The 22438-nt window shown below is 37.1% G+C and overlaps 1 protein-coding gene across 5 annotated transcripts in view; it reads right to left on the bottom strand.

Moving 5' to 3' along the window:
• The window catches only part of Slc4a10 (solute carrier family 4 member 10), a 279408-nt gene that overhangs the window by 50914 nt on the left and 206056 nt on the right, over positions 1-22438 (bottom strand). For all 5 annotated transcript variants that reach the window (XM_032903383.1, XM_032903384.1, XM_032903385.1 and 2 more), the window contains 4 exons: positions 16977-17077; positions 13712-13886; positions 13026-13159; positions 12389-12634 (listed from right to left, as the gene is read on the bottom strand). In XM_032903383.1, coding sequence (XP_032759274.1) covers positions 12389-12634; positions 13026-13159; positions 13712-13886; positions 16977-17077 — 656 coding nt within the window. The remainder of the gene's footprint in view (positions 1-12388; positions 12635-13025; positions 13160-13711; positions 13887-16976; positions 17078-22438) is intronic.

Below are 22438 nucleotides of genomic sequence, written 5' to 3'. Positions count from 1 at the left end.
CAATCGATTTTACCGAGTCGTCTTCACCTATGAAATGGCAGTGACAGTCATCAAGTGCACAGGTTATAGTGAGAGCAAACAAATTAACATCAACAGAGCCCCAAGACAGGATCTATCATAAGTAAATTCAACTTAGGTGTTCTGTATCCTCAATGTGATTATTATTACTTTGTGACTACCACATGCTCCTGGAATAGAAAGTAAAAGAATAAGGCAGAAGAAAGAACCACTTCTCTGCTATATTATTGTTTTTCTCTATATTGTTCCTAAAGCTCTGCAGCTGTGAACATCAGTCAGGAGCAGTGATACCCTCCACTAATTCATTGTTCGAGATGTCCCCAACCCTGTGTGTGTGCGCGTGCGCATGTGTGTGTGCATGCGTGTGTGCGTGCGTGCATGTGTGTGTGTATGTATGTGTGTTTCAAAATTCAAGATTTGGGATTCAAGATTATGTTTTCAAATTCAGTGAATAACTGAACTGGAATTTTGATGGGGATTGGTGTGAGTATAATTTGCCTTTGGTAGTATGGTCATTTTACAATATTATTCCTATTAACCCATGAGCATGGGAGGTTTCTTGGATGTTCAATCACTTTCTTTGATGTCTTAAAGATTTTGCTTTATACATCTTTCACTTCCTTAGTTAGATATATTTCAAGATATTGTTGTGATTTCTGTGAGCAGGATAATTTGCTTAATTTCTTTCTCTGTATGTTTGTCAATAGTCTACAGGTGAGTTGCTGATTTTTCTATATTACTTTGTACTCCACTACTTTGCTGAATATGTTGACCGACTGTAGAAGCTTCCTGATAGAGTACATAGGTACTTTTACAGAGAGAATTGTGTCATCTGAACATAGAAATAATTAATTTGACTTCTTCTTTCTGTATTTGTGTCCCTTAATTTCTCACACATCTTGTTGTTCCAGCTAATACTTAAACAATATATGAACAGGAAGAGAGAGTAAATACTCGTCTTCTATATTACAGTAGAAATGCTTTGAGTCTTTCTCCATTCAACATTATGTTGGCTGTTGGTTTCCTGTATATTGTATTTTTATGCTGCAGTATGCCCTCTGTGTACCTAGATTCTCTAGGATATTTATCATACAAGGATGTTAGACTTAGTCAGAAAGCCTTTTTATGCATCTAATGAGCTGACCATGTGATTTCTGAATAAATGAATAAAATGCTTTATAGTAATGAATCAGTTGGCTTAAAGTGCACTTTCTAAAGAGCACGTCCTCTGTTTTCCATTGCTTCCCACAGAAAGTCAGTTCTCTGAGCACTCCTGCTTGTGTAAATGGCCACATGCGATTAGGTCAACAGAGCAACTGAATGCCCATTGCACAAGCTTTTGTTTCAAGGCTAATGGAGGAGACCTGCCTTCCTTTCTAAGTGCCTACAGCTGTCTTCTGGAAGGCTCCATTCCGTAGAACTCTGTTAGCATTATCCCTACCTTTAGTTCCTGGACTACAGATGCTCAGACCCCTCTGTCTTGGCATTTACTAATAGTGCTCTTCTTTGTGTACTAAACAGGAAGGGTTTGCGATTTCTTTGTTTCTTCAAGCATTTTTATTAACTAAATTAGCCCCCAAGAGTGCTTCATAGCAATTAAATATTAATACAAGATATGAAAATTACCGAATTATATTGTATAATGTGTAGTAAAACATTTATTTTATTTAAATAGTATTTTGATTTGTATATGATCAATAAAGCCACACCACAGAATATTTATTTTATATAAAAATAAAAATGTTTTTCTCCCTCATGCACACACACACACACACATACTTTTCACTTGATGTTTTGTACATGTTAACTAAAAAACGTAAACTATATAGGCAGAACACCTTATATTATCAACAAAGGCATTTACAAATAGGAAATATGCTGAATTAACCAAATTTGGCCAGTTCAATAAATATCTTACAAGTATCTTGTTTAAAGCAATTAGTGTGTTAATTTCCATGGTTAAAGAAGTTTTCCTTCCACTAACACAAGTTATTAGCAAAGCTTCTAACGATGACTAATGCTGCAAAGTAGCTGTGACCCTTATAACACCCAGCGGAGCTGAGCTGAATGAATGAACAGTGCATTGCATGCTACATGAACCAAAATAATTTGTGAACACTTCACAACAGGAATGGCAGATATCTTGATTAAAAATATCAAATCATTAACACAACATCAATAGCTGCATTATATTATTTCTGTATGGAACCCAAGGCAATGTTTCCAATAGGAAAGTAAGGCTGAATGATATGGAGAGATCACAACATCAATTAGAGAAAGCATTACAGAAAATGAGCTCTACTTCACTGTGCCTTGTTTGATACTGGTAAATCATACACCACGAACTTCTTTCTAAAGCAAATGTTGTCTGCTTCAAAATTTTGAGTAACCATAAAATTATAGAAAAACAAAAATTCGAGGAACTTTAGAGTTTGTGGAGGTTTTCTAGACTGTAACTTCTCTGATTTAAGGATTCTAGATTACATTGGATTCTAGGTCAGGATATTAGCTTTTTGAGGCAGAAAATGAATTGTTTCAATATCGAGGCTGGGGTCTTTCAATGTAAATTGAAGCACCATTAAATTTCACTTTAAATACTTCAGAATACATCCTTAAATTTAGGTCAGCTCAGAAGCAAAGAGAAATTGGGTCAGTACTTCATAGTCTCTAAACTCTCTAAGAATAGTCTTTCAATCTCACCAAAATCTGGTTTATAAAGCTGTTTGGTTCATTTTTGAGGAACGAATTCTCTATTAAATATTGAGTAGTGATGTAATTTTTTGCCTTCTTATTGTCTTCGACAAGTAGGGAAGATAATTTTATTTAAGATGTATGAATTGAACTATAGTTCTAGCAAAGAAGAAGAGCTGACAGTGTACACAAAGAATAAATTGTTGACTTACGCTGTTAAGAAGATGCATTATCGTCTACAGAGCTGCAGGGTCTCAGGGATACACACATGAAGACACAGCAGCTCTGTGCCTGAGCGTTTCATAGCTTATTAGAGGGACAGTGAGACTGGAACAGATCAAAAATGAACTGGTTTTGGTAGAAGTGTCCTGGAAACAGCACTTTACCATTAGAGTAAGTTAGGTCAATAAATGACTGAAACTAAACCCCAAATTCTTGCCATATAAAAAGTACAGAATGAAGTAGATTACAGACCTAAATATTTTAGGATCTAAACCTATGAAAGTTCTACTAGAAAACAAAGAAGTGCTTCAGGACATTGGAACGAGTGAAGGGTTCGGGAGTGTGACTCTAAGGCATAAAGAAAAGCAGCAGAGTGAGGAAACTACAAAGCTCCAGCAGCCTAGAGAAGCAGTAGAGGGAAGAAGCACCCAACAGGACAGGACACGTCGTTAGAAAAACATACTCTGTATTCCAGAGCAATAGTGATAAAACTGTATGGTATTGGTACAGAGACAGGCAGGTACCCACATACCTATGGTCACTTGATCTTTGACAAAGGAGCTAAAACCATCCAATGGAAAAAAGATAGCATTTTCAATGAATGGTGCTGGCTCGACTGGAGGTCAGCATGTAGAAGAATGCAAATTGACCCATTCTTATCGCCTTGTACAAAGTTTAAGTCCAAGTGGATCAAGGACCTCCACATCAAACCAGATACACTCAAACTAATAGAAGAAAAAGTAGGGAAGAGTCTCGGTCACATGGGCATTGGGAAAAATTTCCTGAACAAAACCCCCATGGCTTATGCTCTAAGATCAAAAATCGACAAATGGGACTTCATAAAACTGCAAAGCTTCTGTAAGGCAAAAGACACTGTCAGGACAAAACAGCAACCAACAGATTAGGAAAAGATCTTTACCAATCCTACATCCGATGGAGGGCTAATATCCAAAATATACAAAGAACTCATGAAGTTAGACTCCAGAGAGACAAATAACCCTATTAAAAATGGGGTACAGAACTAAACAAAGAATTCACAGCTGAGGAATGCCGAATGCCTGAGAAACACCTAAAGAAATGTTCAACATCTTTAGTCATAAGGGAAATGCAAATCAAAACAACCCTGAGATTTCACCTCACACCACTGAGAATGGCTAAGATCAAAAACTCAGGTGACAGCAAATGCTGATGAGGATGTGGAGAAAGAGGAACACTCCTCCATTGTTGGTGGGATTGCAGACTGGTACAACCATTCTGGAAATCAGTCTGGAGGTTCCTCAGAAAATTGGACATTGAACTACCTGAGGACCCAGCTATACCTCTCTTGGGCATATACCCAAAAGATGCCCCAACATATAACAAAGACACGTGCTCCATTATGTTCATAGCAGTCTTATTTATAATAGCCAGAAGCTGGAAAGAACCCAGATGCCCTTCAACAGAGGAATGGATACAGAAAACGTGGTACATCTACACAATGGAATATTACTCAGCAATCAAAAACAATGACTTTATGAAATTCATAGGCAAATGGATGGAACTGGAAAATATCATCCTGAGTAAGGTAACAATCACAGAAAAACACACATAGTATGCACTCATTGATAAGTGAATATTAGCCCAAAAGCTTGAATTAAACAAAATACAATCCTCAGACCACATGAAGCTCAAGAAGGATGACCAAAATGTGGATGCTTCACCCCTTCTTAAAAGGAGGAACAAAAATATCCATGGGAGGAGATAGGGAGGCAAAACTTAGAGCAGGGATTGAAAGAATGGCCATTCAGAGCCTGCTCCACATGTGGACCATACACACACACACACACACACACACACACACACACACACACACAGAGTCACCAAAACTAGATAAGATTGGTGAAGCTAAGAAGTACATGTTGACTGGAACCAGATATACATGTCTTCTGAGAGACACAGCCAGAGTATGTCAAATACAGAGGTTAATGCTAACAGCAAACTGAGAATGGGACTGCTGTTGGAGGAATTAGAGAAAGGACTGAAAGAGGTGAAGGGGATGGCAACTCCAAAAGAACAACAAAGCCAACCAACCAGAGCTCCTAGGGACTAAACCACTACCCAAAGACTGACCCATGGCTCCAGCTGCATATGTAGTAGAGGATGGCCTTGCTGGACTCCAAAGGAAGGAGAAGCCCTTGGTCCTGCCAAGGTTGAACACCCAGTGTAAGGGAATGTTGGGGTGGGGCAGGAAGGGAGTGGATGGGGAGCAGAACACCTTTATAGAAGAAGGGGAAGGGGAGGGGATAGAGGGCTTATGGAGGAGAAACCAGGAAAGGTAATAACATTTGAAATGTAAATAAAAAATATCTAATAAAAAAAGTAAAAAAAGGAATACAGAATCATACTGTTAACTACTTGGCTTTTTAAAAAGAAGGAAACCATGTAACATGCAATTCTTTGAATAAATATACAAAGAAACTTTAAATAAAAGAAAATCATATTCCTGACAAGGTATTAATAACCAAAATATAGTAATGATAAAATAATCATAATCCAATTTAGAAGTAGACAACAGCTCTAAACTGTTTTTCCCGGTCTCCTGAGGAAGATATTCAACTGTCTTCCAACCAGTGTATGAACGAAATGCTCTGCAGAACTGTCAGTCACACACGAATTTTACTACGATGAGAAGTTCCCTGACTATAGATGGTATGGGTATCATCAAAAAGATAAGAATGCTGGCCACAATGTGTAGAAAAATGAACCCTTCATATGATGGGAGTGTAAATTATTACAATTATTGTGGAAAATCATGTGGAATATCTCAAAGATTTAAAATCAGAGCTAGAACATGATCCATCAAAAATAGTTATGTATTCAAATAAAATGAGACTGTTTTGTCAGAGGCCCATCTGTACCTCAGGTTTATTGTAAACTCGTCATAAGAGGCATGAACGAAAAGCAATTTAAGTGCATGTCCACTGTATGAACATGGATGGTCACTGTGTTAAGTAAAACAAGTCAGGAACAAATTGTACTCATCTGTGGAATCAGAACTGTTAACCTCACTGAGGTGGAAAGCAGAATGTTGGTTACCAAAGTCTGCTGAGAACCGCAGAGCCAGGGATATGGAGAAGGTTCATGAGTGGTCATGAGCCACTGTTTTATAGGAGCAAAGGTCGTGCTGCTCTGCTGTGCAATAGCGTGGCTCTGGGATATGGAGAAAAGCTAGAAAAAATTTGTTTGGTTTCCAACATAATGAGTGGCAAATACAGAGGCGAATGCCAGCAGCAAACCACTGAACTGAGAATAGGTTTTATCAGGACTGGAAAGACCCCATATGTACAACAATGCCAAGCAACCAGAGCTTTCCAGGGACTAAGCCAATAAAGACTATACATGGGACCCTGGACTCTGACCTCATAGGTAGCAATGAATATCCTAGTAAGAACCAGTGGAAGGGAAGCCCTGGGTCCATAAGACTGAACCCCCAGTGAACTTTTGAGGGTGGCAATGGGGGAGGGTGGGGAGGGAACACCCATAAGGAAGCTAGAAAAATTTGTTTGAATGTTTAAATGTATATAAGAAATATTCAAGTTAATAAAAAAAAAAAAAAAAAAAAAAGAGTAGTGATATGTATATAATGTTATTAGATCTGAATACTATACAATGTACATATGTATTCAAACATTAAGAAGTATGTATGTTAGTTTTAAAAAATTAGTTCAAAATCAAGAACAGAAAACAAAAATAGCAAGTGCTTAATAAGAATCAAGAATTGATATTTTTATTTTATTTATGTATATTTTGGCTGCATATATCTATTTGCACTACTTGCATTCCGGAGGCTCTGGAGGGTCAGAGGCAGACACTGGATCCCTTGGAACTAGAGAGATATTTTTGGTTGTGAGCCATGTGGATGTTAGAAAAACAAGTGCTTTTAACACTGAGCCAGTTCTCCGACACCAGGTGATTTATTTATTGTTTGCTCATTTGTTGATAGCTTTTGGACTCTCTACATGTGTATTTGGAGTGTCTACATGTATATTAGGAGTGTCTACAGTGTCTACATGTGTATTTGGGGTGTCTACATGTGTATTTGGGGTGTCTACATGTGTATTTGGAGTGCCTACATGTGTATTTGGGGTGTCTACATGTGTATTTGGGGTGTCTACATGTGTATTTGGAGTGTCTACATGTGTATTTGGAGTGTCTACATGTGTATTTGGGGTGTCTACATGTGTATTTGGGGTGTCTACATGTGTATTTGGGGTGTCTACATGTGTATTTGGGGTGTCTACATGTGTATTTGGGGTGGCTACATGTGTATTGTGTATTTGGGTGTCTACATGTGTATTTGGAGTGTCTACGTGTGTATTTGGAGTGTCTACGTGTGTATTTGGAGTGTCTACGTGTGTATTTGGAGTGTCTACGTGTGTATTTGGGGTGTCTACATGTGTATTTGGAGTGTCTACATGTGTATTTGCTTCTCTGTAAGATGGCATACAATACACGATTTAGAGGGGAAATACCTTATGCCAAGATTGCATGTCAGTTTTTTAAAGTAGCATTAATTGGAATCAGTGCATTATTAAAAGCATAGGACATGAAGTAGGGAAGAGGAGGTGTTGGCGAGGCCTGGAGAAGTTGTAGGAGATAATGTGGAGTACACATAAAAAGATATTTATAAGATATATGACAAGTCCTTTACAGACACAGTGGCAGCAAAAGGGTTCTCAACTGTCCTGGCCCTATCATCACGGAAACTCGTCTAGTGGAAGCATACAGGGATTATTGAGCAAAACACAAGAAAACAAAACAAAAATTAGTTGTTATTAGTTCTAGATGGATATAATCAATGCTATGTAGGAAAAGCAATCAGAAACGTCAGAATGCAGTTTTCCTAAATCTGATCCTTTATTTTTTGGCTAGTGACTTATAATTAATGAATGACCATGAAACCTTCCTTCACCTTCTTCCTGTATTTCTAGTCAACATCTAGAGTTCCGGGGTAGACTGATGTCTTATTTCACCGACTTCCTCCAGAAGATTTCTTCACCAAGTCAATATCCTGACAAAAATTTCAATCTAAACTAATTTTTGGATCTGTATATATAAATTAAATATATCCATATATAATTAAATATTCATTCCATATTAAGATTCTAATAGTGTGTCAGTTTATTCAAAATTTGTAGATTCACTTATTTTTTTTTAAATGAAGGCTGTATTACGAGAGCTAAAAGTGAAACATTTAAGGTGGGCAAACTGTAAACGGCAACACCTACGTAGGGGAGGAGAGAAGTGGGGCCACCATTCCATTTAAGCAAGCAGGGAGGCATAGAAGTCAGACATGTGGTGGGCAAGCAGCCATGTGGCAGGGAGGAGAGAGTCAGGGGAAGAGCAAGGGAGTCAAAGGATGAGGGACAGCATGCTTGGGACAGCTGCAAACAACAACAACAACAACAACAACAACAAAACAACAACAAAACATTAAGCTAGTCAGAGTAATTCAGAAAAGCAGGCAGGCTTGTAGAGGAATAATATCTTTAAAATAATCATACAAGAAAATCAAATAAATCTCAGAGAAATATTGAGGTTAGAAAGACAAATAACTGGAAAAAAAAACACTTGTCTTCCAAATGACCTGGTCCAAGAACCTTCATGGTGGGCACAAAAGGTTTAACTGTAGTTTCAGGGCATCCGACATCATTTTATGGACACCATACGCACCATTCAAAGTCAGTCTCTCTCTCTCTCTCTCTCTCTCTCTCTCTCTCTCTCCCTCCCTCCCTCCCCTCCCTCCCTCCTCTCTCTCTCTCTCTCTCTCTCTCTCTCTCTCTCACACACACACACACACACACACACACTCAAACCATTTACTTGTCAACAATTATTTTTAATATGTTTAGTTGACCAACGTGCATTAAAACATGACTTGAGGATTTCTATAGCATTGTGGTAGAACTATGGAGAACAAAGTTATATTTAAGTTTCTAAACCTTAAAAGAGGCTCAAACTTTGTTGAGTAACTAAGAAAGGACATTGAGTATAATACCAACTAGAAACATTTATTCAAAACAAATTACAATCTTTTCTTACGTAAAGGAGCATAAAACAAATGTTGGAGTGTGGCAAGAGCAAAATGCATTACTCATCACTTAGTAATCAGGACTCTCCTTTAGAAACTCAGAAAGTATTTTTTAAAATTGAAAATTTCATATATATATGAATTAAACATATATATATATATATATATATGAATGAAACAGAGATCCTGAATTTTGCTTCACCTCATATATTTGAAAAGAATAATGCATACTTTTTTAAAAATTTAGGTTTTTTTTTAGGTCAGTATACAAAGTAATGGATTCAACTGTGGCATTTTCAAACTGTGTCATACACTGTTCTCGTGTATTCTCACCCACAGCCAGCACCCTCTGGCTAGGAAGGGAACTCCCTTTCTTCTCCCTTTTCTTTCTCCTTTCTTGTCACATTATGCATTTTTATTCTTTCTTTTATTAGTCATCTGAGAACCTTATTATTATGTACTGAAGAAACATTTCATCTGACACGAGCAGAACATTTTATTTTTGCCATTCCTTAAAATCAGTGCAACCAAGGAAAACAATTGCCTCAAACTCATTAGTTATTGCTAACGTGACAAATTCGGTTTGATCATCTGGTATAGAATATACTCAAAATGAAATAGATTCTCTTGGCACTAGCTCTTCGCAAAATAAAAGGGAGGTGAATTTTGAAGTGTAAGGGCTACATATTACTGCACTGTGAGGTTAAGATGCCAGCAAAGCTAGGAAAGTTTTGTTGCTTTTGTTATTTAAATCAAGGGTACCCCAAGAACAAGGCCCACAGGGTTAACTAAGCAGGGTTCATAGGGGATCACAGAGACTGAGGGTGCATGGGTCTTGCTATATTTAATGCTGCCATCTCATTTCAAGACTGATTCTTTTCCATCACAAATTGCCCTCCTCGCCTTCTCAGTGCCCTCTGTGCATGTGCATTTCATCCTCTTTGACACCCAACTGGCCTAGGTTTATGTTCTGCATTCATTTGCTTAATTTCATCCTTATTCTTTGACTAACCCTGGAAGTAATAACAACTTTCTGAAAAAGCCCACTCCTTGATTTTTTGACATTGTTGATACATCCTTACTTTGCTTCTACAACTGTCATACTTTTAGGGTCTTTAAACCAGCTATATTATCCAGAGCCCTTTTCAAGACTATTCTCTTCCAGTCCATACATTCTCTGATTCCCATTGCCTCAACAGGGGTCCTCAATTCATCAACAGTTCAGTGGATTGCAATTGTTATTCCCTTCCTGGTTTGGCATAACCCCACCCCTCTCTATATTTCCCCATCCTCCCCCATTGTCATGTTCACTATTCTGGCTGTGTCTCTACTAGGAGAGATCTACATCAGGTTCCATGTATAGTCTTTGGGGAGTCAGTCCCTGCACATTGTTTGCATTTGTTTCATCCATCTTATCTAGTTTGGCTGGCTCAGGAGAGATCTACATCATGTACTTCTTGCTTCATCCACATCTAGTTTGGGGCAGGCACATGTGAATGGGTGTTCCTTCTGCCTCTGTTCTAAACTTTGCCTCCCTATTCCCTCAAGGGTATTCTTGTTCCCTTTTTAAAGAAGGAGTGAAGCATTCACATTTTGGTCATCCTTCTTGAGTTTCATGTGTTCTGTGCATCTAGGGTATTCAAGCATTTGGGCTGAAATAGCCACTTATTAATGAGTGCATACCATGTGTGTTTTTCTGTGATTGGGTTACCTCACTCAGGATGATATTTTCCAGTTCCATCCATTTGCCTATGAATTTCATAAAGTCATTGTTTTCGATTGCTGAGTAATATTCCATTGTGTAGATGTACCACATTTTCTGTATCCATTCCTCTGTTGAAGGGCATCTGGGTTCTTTCCAGCTTCTGACTATTATAAATAATTATGGCTGCTATGAACATAATGGAGCACGTGTCTTTGTTATATGTTGGGGCATCTTTTGGGTATATGCCCAAGAGAGGTATAGCTGGGTCCTCAGGTAGTTCAATGTCCAATTTTCTGAGGAACCCCAGACTGATTTGGGGAATGGTTGTACCAGTCTGCAATCCCACCAACAATGGAGGAGTGTTCTCTTTCTCCACATCCTCGCCAGCATCTGCTGTCACCTGAGTTTTTGATCTTAGCCATTCTCAGTGGTGTGAGGTGAAATCTCAGGGTTGTTTTGATTTGCATTTCCCTTATGACTAAAGATGCTGAACATTTCTTTAGGTGTTTCTCAGCCATTTGGCATTCCTCAGCTGTGAATTCTTTGTTTAGCTCTGAACCCCATTCATCAACAGTTTTTAAAATTAATGTTAGCATATGACTGTGTAAATTTTGATTATGATCAAATTACTGTTACTATATGACTCTTCCTGAACGTCCGTGACACCCACTTATCTCCTTAATGCAATAACAATGCTACCAATATCTATCTTATTTGGGAAAATTAGTTTACCTGTAAATCTTGAATTTTCTTGTTTCCAAATAGAAGTACTTTGTACTAAGCTTTTTCCAAAGTCAAGGAAAACCTTAAATACCAAGAACTACATTATTTTAAAAACTGCATCATTGTCTCACATTTTAAGAGTCACAACACTAAACTATTGTTAAGTAATTTTGACATTGAATTTCTAGCAATAAAGAAATATTTAAAATATTTGAGTTATATCTAAGTGATGTTGGTGGCTGGAACAAAAGTTACACACGTCCAATGGGGAGCATAGGACTTCAAACATTTGTTCTGTGATGCTGCAGACATAAATTGAACAGAAACTGTAAAATTAAATAAGCATACCATTTAATGACCACATACATGCGCTACAGGTACAATGCTGGTGCAGTCCCTGATTTCTGGTTTACCAAAATTAGAAAGGTCCAATGTGTCTTCAGTCTGAACTACACAATCTCCTTCAGCAAATAAAACTTAAGTATTTGTTACTACAAACATCCAAAAGCAAAATTAGACTTAAGTTTTGCTGGTTTTCATTTGTCTTTAATCACAATTTCAAACATCAAGTAAATACAACTTAAACTCTAAGAGTTTATTTTACTTAGTTTTTTTTAAATCTGAACTTAAAAGCATAGTAAAATGATACAGTTTGGAAAACAGAACCAATCTATATTTATATTGACTTGGTTAATTATGTGTTTATTTTATGAAACACTTGACAAACAGCTCTTTAGAACGATGTTCTTGGCAGGGATGATGTGACGAGAACACAAGAATCTGATGTGGGGCTGACTAGATGACTTAAAATCCTATTCAGCTCTAAAAGACCAGGATGTAGGTAATGGATCAATCCAAGACCCTCTCTCTGATGAGTAAGGTCTTCATATTTCTCAAACAACAGCAGTATTTGTAAAAGGAGGAGCCCAGCAGGCAGGAGCAGACATCGGACTACTTACGAGTACTGTGTCAGCAGTTCCAAGTCGTTGTGCATATTGATTGGATAGGATTCACTGAGCTCAAACAACTTCTCCAGGGCTTCATAGATAAAAATGATGCAAATGAGAGAAGCAAATGCTTCTTCAGTGAACCGGGTGATATAGCAGACAAGGGAACTCGCATCAGTGGCCACGAGTATGATGCACAGTGTTGCAGTCCAGAGCCCAATGCTGGCCCGTAAGGACAAGTATGACAGCCCATATTCTCTAGGAGAGATAAAAGAGTGTGGGAAGAAGGTCATTTGACAGCTTGATACAATTTAAACAAGAGTAAAGAAGCCTAAACCAGGAAATGAAAGGAAACAACTTCACATCCCTTGGCTCTCTGAGCTCAAGACTTTGTCGGTAGAGAAATCTAAGAGGACAAACTAATGGGTGTTTCTCAGCGCTTAAAAATGAATCTTGTTTAGTATAAATACTACATGCACAGTATACACACAAATATTTTCACTTTTCCTGTATTCCCATTGAGAGACAAAATGAGAAACTGAATTAATTCACTTCTCCCTGAAGACCTCCAGCAGTGATGATGTTGGATGAAGAGAAACCAAGCAAAGCAATGCAAAGGCATACAGTAGCCAAGAGTCGCAGCACTTACTTGCAGAATTTAAACAAGATCTTTTCAAACACCAGAACAGGTCCCGTACTGCCTAATATGGTCAGGGGCTGTCCACCAAAAAGAGAATAGGCTATCCCAGTCATAGATGCTCCAAAGAGTGATTCGATTGCACTCTGAAAACACATGAATGGACATATTACCTCAGCTGCACAGGTAGCACTTGTGATAGGTGTAAACATTTCAGACACATTGGATCACAGTTTTACCCTTCACTGCGCTATTCCTAGAGACTTGGGCAGAATGTGGGAAATAAGGCTGAGAAAGTGACCAGTAGGGCTCAAATTTGTTGATAGTAACTGGGAAGTATAATCTATATTTTCCTGCTTCATTTTTATTGCTTTACAAAATATTTAAAATTTTTATTCAGTGTCTGAACAGAAACATGACTCAGAATTTTCAAAAATGGACTCAACTTAAAACTGACCTAGAATTGTAGGTCGAGGGCATGGCATCAGGCCACAGCCTTGCACAACACTGAAAGTTAGTATTTACAAGACATTCTGTTCTTTGATAACCAGCTCCACTAGCCATCCAGGAAATTCATAGGAAGTTAATCCTCTGGACCATGTGTCAAATCTCTCCAAAAATCCAAAGTCCAATGCTCACTAACATAACTGCAACCCTTAGAAGACAGATTAAGGTTCAAAGAAAAGAACAATACATACTATACGACCTTCGGTGGCTTCTCCCAGCAGTCCTCCAAATGTGATGACAGGAGACATACATGCACAGTAGAGAAACAGGAATGATGCTAAGCACTGCAGGCTGAAAGCATCCCTGAAGTCACTCCAGAAGAACGGAGCCTTCCTTTTGATATCTAATATAAGTCCCCCAAAAATCCTAGGACACAGGGTGGGGGGACACAAGAGTGAAACCCAAAGATAAAAAGCTTGTCAGTTAGAAAGTTCCTTTGCCCTGTCACCCGGTCACAGTAACATTTTCCATCAGCAGGGATGAGACCCACATTAGACTACCACATTTCATTATGATGACCTACAGGAGCAGCTTAGCATTGCTACCCTACCCCAATACTGCTCCTATAACTAAAATAAATCATCAGGCTTTCTCAGGCACTCATCAGGGATTCATCAATTAAATTTCAAATAATGAGAGATTCCAATCTATGTGTCATTCCCTTATTAACAATAAACTCAGGCCTTCACTGTCAACCTTGGAACTCTGTGTGTGTGTGTGTGTGTGTGTGTGTGTGTGTGTGTGTTGAACTCATTTAGCATAAAAGGAAATGAGAGGCAGAGAGACAACTGGTCTTTGTGAGTGATACTCATTAATATCATCCTAAAGCAGATACAACTGAGTTTAACCGTGACTCCCGTCACTTAGTCCCTCTACCAATAAAAGAGACTCTGTAAGAAGACAGCTAAATGAACACATGGATAACAATATTCAATAGAGACAGATAGATTCTGAGGGTTTGTTTGTTTCAGGAAACTAAAAAGGTAACTTAATATAACCAAACTAGATAAATGTTATTTTGTTCCACTACTGCCGACACATATTCTAACCCCGATCAATTACATGACAATGATGACTTTTTCTGGAAATATTTCACTTATTCCAAATATGACCAAAGAAAACACCCTGAAACACCTCAGATGGCTTTGTACTTGGGAGAGGAATTTAAACAGTGAAGGGATGTTTAAGATCTGAGCACTAATGTTCTCTAACATATTAGGGATGAAAACACCAGTAAGTGGGCTTTCTCAATACTTGAATATTTGATGACAACATTCAGATTTAACATTTGATATTGAAAGTTCACCTTTTCCATGGAATAAAGACGGGATCTTAAAGTAAGAATGTAATATGGTTCCTACATGGACGCTAATGGTTAGAAATATTTTATAGCTGGAGAGGGCGGCACAAGCCAATAAGCCCAGCACTCCAGAGGCAGGGGGCAGAACTATGAGTTTGAGGTCAGTCTGAAATATATAGCAAAACCATGTATCAAAAAAAGTGCTAAATCAAGAACTGTAAGATTTCTAAGTGCTGATACTATGCTCAATATTCTTGGATTATAAAAAATTAAACTTCTGTTATTTTGTGAAAAGAGTGTTCCTTTTTAATGTTATCTCAAAAGTGATTTTTTTCTTAAAATTGAGTTTTATTTGACTGTGAAATTATGTTCAGAATAACTGGGTTTTTATCTATTTATTTGCTGTGGTATGTTTGTGGGGCTTGTCTCTTCTTCTGCCATGTGGGTTCTGGAGATAACTCAGGTGACCAGGCTTGGCACAGAGCCGTTTCACTGGTCCTTAATTCTCTTGATTAAATGGAGAAATAATAGTTGTCTATTAGTAACTATCTAATGTTATATGAGTGTAAAATCACTGTTTATTTAGTGATTTCTTCAACTAAAAATGATTGAGAATAAAATTCTGAGACAAAGGGACTTTTGAAGCTCAGAGATGCTTCCAGAGAACACATGGAATGCACACATATACAAACCTCACATAAGGTCTCTCTAACTGCGTTTGGCAAAACATATGTGTGTAAATGCTGTATAGTTTCTATTTCTAAATAATATGTTACCTTGTCAAAGTCACAGTTCAAAGTAGATTTATTCCACTAAGCTAAGCATTCATTTATGATTTATATCCTACCTGTTTCTAAAAATAACTTGAGATAGTCATGAACTATTAATTGGTAATTAAGATGTGTAGTTTGATAGCATTTCATTAGACCACTGCTGTGTAATCACTTATTCGAGCATACGTCAGTTCGAATAGTTGTTAGATAGCTGTGTAATAAAAGTGCTTTTATCGGTAAAGATCTAAATCCAGAAGTGGGAGTTGATTACAGAAGAACAGTGCAAGAGCAGCCCAGATGTACACCAGCAATTCCAGGAGAGCAGAGGAGTAATGGAAACTTCAAGTCAGGTCAGCCACAGAGTCTGTGGAAGAACTCTGGAGAAGCGAAGATACCGGATATTGGTGACCTGGGAGGATTTAGGAAGCAGTAAGGAAAAGTGAACTCGAAAAATCTAAGCTATGTGGTATGTTACACCTGAGAGGAGAAGAAAAATATATACCATCAAAAGTAAAAAAGACAGTATTTAAAGGTATGAAAGCAACAGAATGAGTACAAAGCTTCCAGGGAAGGGAGAAGGAAACGCTTGAACCATCTGAACATCAGTGTGACGCCAAGGGAGATGGTAAAGGACATTTCTTCAGAGACAAACAGCAATAAAGGGAAACAAAGGAGAATCGAAATGCAGGGTTGTCAGGAACTGGGAAGTCAGCAGTGGGCTCACTGCAAGCAGTACAGAAAATGGCCCAAGGGAGGGCCACCAATCCTACAAAGCCTTGGCAATTGTCTTTAATTATAGGGAGGCTGTCCACACAAGCTCCCTGAAGAGACATCCACCCAAGGGTTCTGATTTTCTCCTCACACATTGCTTGCAGAAAGACAAGCTGTCAAAAACCCATAAAAACATTTTATGAAATAAATTGAAGCTTTCATCTCTTCAAAGGTGTATGATTAGAAAAATAAATCATATAGCTCTTTCAAATCACAGGCAGAATAATAAAAAAATACCATTATATACATCATGCTAGCATCTAATGAGGTAAGGTCTACAGGACTTAATTCTTGGTATTTAGTTTTATTTCCATCTTGAACTTAAAGCTTTCAACAAGCTGCTTTGGAAGCATCAACTGACAGTTTTCTTATTCATTTTAAGACTCCGTGAATGTATTTTATGCTTCATAAAATGAAAGACTAGAATCAGATGGAATGGTGTAGCTACTGTTCTCTTTTAACAGTAGTGACAATCATTATTCACTTCAGAGACATCAAATTAATTGGCATTTCACTCTCAAAGAGTAGATATTAAACATATAAAAATTAGATCTTGAAACAGTTCCTGACAGATAAGACATCATTTCAGTCACCAACATGGCTGTCACTAACCTCCCAGTCCGCTGGAGCTCAGGTCCACTGTGTCCTCCATGTTGCTCAGGTCCACCATGAGCCGCTGTTCCATTTGGTACAGAAGGAGTCTTCCTCTTCTCCTGCAGAGAATTTTTGTGGGTGTGTATTTTGTTCCAATGGTGGGCATTCATTACAAAAATGACATTTTCCTACTTTGAAGCCATGTGTAAAATGGCTAGGACCAGAGGTTCTGTGCTTAGTGGCTGATTAGCCTTTGAAAATGCATCCAATCTGCTAAGGCTTTCATTCTTCCCTCATCACCGGGGATGACAACAGTCCCCATTTTACAGTGTAGACGAGCTAGATGAGTGATGGGCACTCTTTACATCTTACACATACCAGTTTTTAGCTGCCCTATTTTGTGCCATACATTGATATAGATGCTATAGTTGCAAAGGTAAGCAGAAAATGTCCGTGTTCTGGGGCTGGAATACACACAGCTCACTAGAAAGGTGTTGTGTATTGTGTCCAAGGCCTGAATTTAATTCCTATCAGAAAAGAAAGGGGAGAAAGAAAAAATTCTCTACCATTTCACTATTTTTTAGTATCATTACCTCTATTTCTCTAGATCATGTCTTTCTAGAAAGGGATAATTTATGCTCTAAGTCTTCATGCCTCAGGCACAATACTATTACAAAAGGAAGTTTCTGTTGAACCGATGGCAAATTAACTGAGGTTTATGTGAGTGCCATTTTCCTGTTTTATTCCACTTACTTTTGCTAGTGACAGAGAAATCTAAAAGAAAGAAATCAGAGTCCTCCCTAAAATTCTTTCTCTGGTCATCTTAGATTTTGTCAATGTATTTAAAAGTATTTAAAAGAATGATAAAGAACATTTCAGTTAGACAATAAAATTTGTACTTGGTTGCCATTCCAAACTAGAATTAGAATAAATGTGAAGTACAGATTGATAAATTAGTTTATTTTATGTACAATAGGACATTTAGATAGAAGGATATGTGTTTTACATATGATGAAATGGTTTTGTATTAAGCACAATAAAGGAAAGTTCATGCATTAGTATTTCTACAATTCCTACAGGTATAGGAAAAGATGAACTAGATTAAACTTAACTATGAGAGAGAAGATATATTTCACCTGATGATAGGCTTATCTTTACAGATAAATATAAGACATTTAAGGTAAATATGAAAGATTTAAGAGTGGCTGTCTTCACTTCCAATTACCTAGGAAACATGTCAGAGCTTCTACAACTCTCAGTAAACAAGTGAACATATTCAGTCTTCTGTGAAAATAACCCCTTTGAATAATTTAACTTTTGTTTTATACATTTAAAAAGTTGTATGTTGATAAGATAGACAATAAATAATTAAGATATTAACCATTCTCAGCACATGCTTACTCAAGGAGTAGAAAACCACTGAAGAATGTAATGCTTATAAAAATCAATATTCTGGTTGGGGATTTAGCTCAGTGGTAGAGCGCTTGCCTAGGAAGCGCAAGGCCCTGGGTTCAGTCCCCAGCTCCGAAAAAAAGAACCAAAAAAAAAATCAATATTCTGAATAAATGGAATTTATTTTAGTCTATTTTGAACGTTTTTAATGTTTGAAAGACCCTTAAAGTACACCAATAGATAAATTAGGCTTGTAGAACATATATTCTCATAGGAAATACAGAGAAAATTAAATTTAAATATTTAATTCTACAGTAGATTACAAAAAAATTGAGATTTATGAAAGAAATAAAAATCTCACCCAGAGCACAAGGTGTCTGAGGAGACTGGGAGGGGAGGAAGGAGCAGAAATTATAAACTAAGTTTTCAGACAGGCTCTGTGGAAATGACCATGTGGGGAAACTTGGTGGAGGTGAGAGAGTCGGGCATCCTAAATAACCTGAGGACATCAAAGAAGGAAGACCGGCCAGTGCCATAGTCTTAAGGAGCAGAATGTTTGGATGACCTGAATGACACCAGGACAAAAGAAAGTAGAAGAGACACATTCACAGAAAAAGAGGATGTGAGGTAGAGACTTGCACAGCCAATAAACCTATCTGACTTTTTTCTCCATCAAATGGGAAATGTTTACAAATGTTTGAGGACAGAAATAATGTAACAGAACTTGGAATTAGTTTGACTATGAGGTTGAAGAGAGATTCTAGGGTATAGAATAAAGCAACAAGCTAAGGAGCTATTTCAGAAACCCAGGCAAAAGGTGATGGAAAGTTGAATCAGGGTGGTCACAGTGAGAAATAGTATATTTATGGATAGAGATGGAAGGCAAAGGCATCTGAATAATCTGAAAGAATAGATATAAGGTATGAGATGAAATAATGGACTGTTTTGGTCCAATCATTTACAAGAATATATTTAACTATTAAATAAGATGGGAAGATAGAAATACAATTGATTTTGAGGAAAACTCAGGGATCTTTATATACTCCTAGAAATATATGTTGCTTAGCTTAAAATTATAATTACAAGAGAGTTATAAAGAAATGAGACTGTATTAAATTTGGCTTAAACTATCAGATATTCAAGTAGACACATAGGATAGGCTGATGATTAACACGAGTTCAGTTTAGAAAGTAAATGTGGAAAAGGTTTAACACTCTAAGACTTGATGATATTATCAATAACATGAGCACAGATAGAGGCAGATATGAATAGAGCGAGCATGGTAATGGTCTAAGTGTTAGTGTCAACATAAAGAAATCAGAGAGAAGAGGAAGAACGAGCCAAGTGACCCATGAGACTGTAGGAATACCATGAGGCTGTGCTGTTTAGGAACTAAGCAAAGAGAATACACTCAGGATAAGGGCAATTCTATCAAATGTTGCTTTGAATGTACTAAGTGCAATATAGACCAAAAAGTTACCATAGCTTTTATCACTGTGGATGGCACTGGTGGCAATTAGTTTAGTGACATAAAGGGTGATGCCAATGAGCTAGGTATGTGTAGAGAAGTATAGGAAAGGTAGTGGAGATGTGTATTATAGAGACCTCCTTTTTTTTTTTTTTTTTTTTTGGTTCTTTTTTTCGGAGCTGGGGACCGAACCCAGGGCCTTGCGCTTCCTAGGCAAGCGCTCTACCACTGAGCTAAATCCCCAACCCCTAGAGACCTCCTTTATAGCATTCTATTGCACGTGAAAGCAAAAATGAGTAGCTGACAAAGTGATATTAAAGCAGTTACTTTGTAACAATATTTTATTACAGTGAGACAACACAGAACGATTGATAAATGATGAGAGAGGGCATTTTGGCAGAGCAAAGTCCTTGAGTAGATGCCTAGAGCTGGCATGTGGGGCACAACTAGAATGCTTACTGTCATCACAAGCAGTGAAGGGAGGACTGAGAAACAAAACATGTAGCAACAAGGGTCACAGAGAGTATGCTAAAATGTTGACAGAGAGCCAGGGTGCAAAAGAACGGCTGGCCTTGGGAAGGACACGATGGTGAATGGGGAGCATTAAGGGTTCACTTGAGCTATGTGGTCATTAAATGATGGGACGCTAGTTGATAAAGCCACACTCTTCCCTTCCGCTTTGGCAATGACAGTGTGTCAAACAGAGCAAAAAGTCAGATGCTTATAGAGCTGTGGGTTTGACAACATGAAAAGAGCAAAGAAGCAGAAGGAAGAGTGATTGCAGTGACAGAAATAAGAGCATAAAGGAGAACTTCAGGCTCATCTCTTGAGATGACAGGTTGTTCTTTTTTATTACTTAAAAGAAAATGTATTAAAAATGCTGTCATCTGTACAATTCAAAAGGAATAAAAAACCCACAAAAATATTTGACAAGAATAATATTATTTAAATGAGGGTGAATTCAAGATGCTTAATATATGCTAATTTATTTTAGTACCTTAATAAAAGAAAACAGCTCATATTATCTAATATTTAAATATAGCTTGGAGTTTAAAATATTAATATTATACAAGTACACAGTATATATCTAAATTTATACTCATTGTATAATATCTTGCTAGCTAATATAATATAATAGCTAATATAATATAATAATATAATATAATATAATAGCTAATATAATAATAATAATATAATAATATTAACCATACAATTCATACAAATTCAATTTGTTAATTGCAGTAGCCACATTACTAATAGTAGGTTAGTGATTGAGACCATGACTATAGAATATACTTTCCTTACTGGATAAAATTTGTTGAGCAAAAAGTTCTACCAAACAAACATCCAGCCTGCGGAAATAAATTCATTCTTGAATTAACAAAACACCATGTAATTAGATAATATAATTCCTAATTCAATGTTCTTCATGTTACCATTTCCTAATATCTGGAATTTGCTAATTCTTATTTTCTCCTAAAAAATAAAAAATACAATTTCCCTTTAATTCACTTTGCCTCAAAAAACACTATTCTTTAAAACCAGAATACATTAAAAATAATTTAACATTTGAATATTAATTGGTGGTACAGTGGATTACAAAGTCTCACTCTCAATATCTTAATATTTTCACTAAATTTATCCAAATGCCATTAGTAAGAGGCTCATTCATATTACTTTAGAAAGCGTCCTGTTGTCATTTCTAATGTCATTAGTGCAGACATGTGTGAGTAGAGAAATGAGAAAGCCTCTACAAGCACTCTCTATGTCACCGCTTTTATTTAGTAGTAGAGGAACTTAAGCTATATGGTTTCAGTTACACATCTACAAAATGGTAATCGTTAAGGAAAGTGAACAGATTTTAATAATGGTAAAAGGACTTCAAAATAACAACACAGAACTGAGATATTAATCATACGTTTAAGCTGACAGAGGAGTTGGCATGACCTTTTTACATACTCATGGTTTATTTGCCAGTTTGCCTACTTCTAACAGACCTGAAAATCTAAGTATAGGATTGGGTCAGTAGGCCCCTCTCTCACTTCAGTTAGAAGCTCAGAGTGAGACAAGGCTGGGCTTTGCTGGAACAAGACCCAAAGGCACCGACTGGAAGAAAGTGGGAGAGAGATTCCAGAGGAAACAAGGGGCAGCATAAAGAGAGGGCTTTGCAAACATTTGGTCACCATTTTCAACAGTCATGCCTGAGATAAGAAAATGCCCTGAGCATGAACAATGCTCTTTATTCTTTCTTACTATAACACGGGATAGGTAAAATACACATTTGATTTCCATTTACAGAATTTTTACAAAAATGTATACCATGCATGAAAGGATAGAAACGTAAAAATCATGATGAAAAACTTTACTTAGTTTTCAGTGTGATTAGCAGTAATAGGGAGTTTTTACAAATCCTCTTTTGAATTTTCCTGAATCCTCATCAAATTTCAGAACACTGAAATAGTGGGAATTATCTCAGGCCATATTTTATGGTGTTATAAAATTTAATATCTTTTGTGTTGGTTAAATATTTTCAGGCACATGAAACTTATTTAGTGGCTCATGGTCAAAATTCTAAATTTCTCAATATATTAGGTTATATTAAGAAGATCTTCTAAATTAA

Source organism: Rattus rattus, chromosome 5, assembly GCF_011064425.1.
Source record: "Rattus rattus isolate New Zealand chromosome 5, Rrattus_CSIRO_v1, whole genome shotgun sequence".
NCBI classification, from domain to species: Eukaryota; Metazoa; Chordata; class Mammalia; order Rodentia; family Muridae; genus Rattus; species Rattus rattus.
This window is presented reverse-complemented; position numbering and strand designations above follow the sequence as displayed.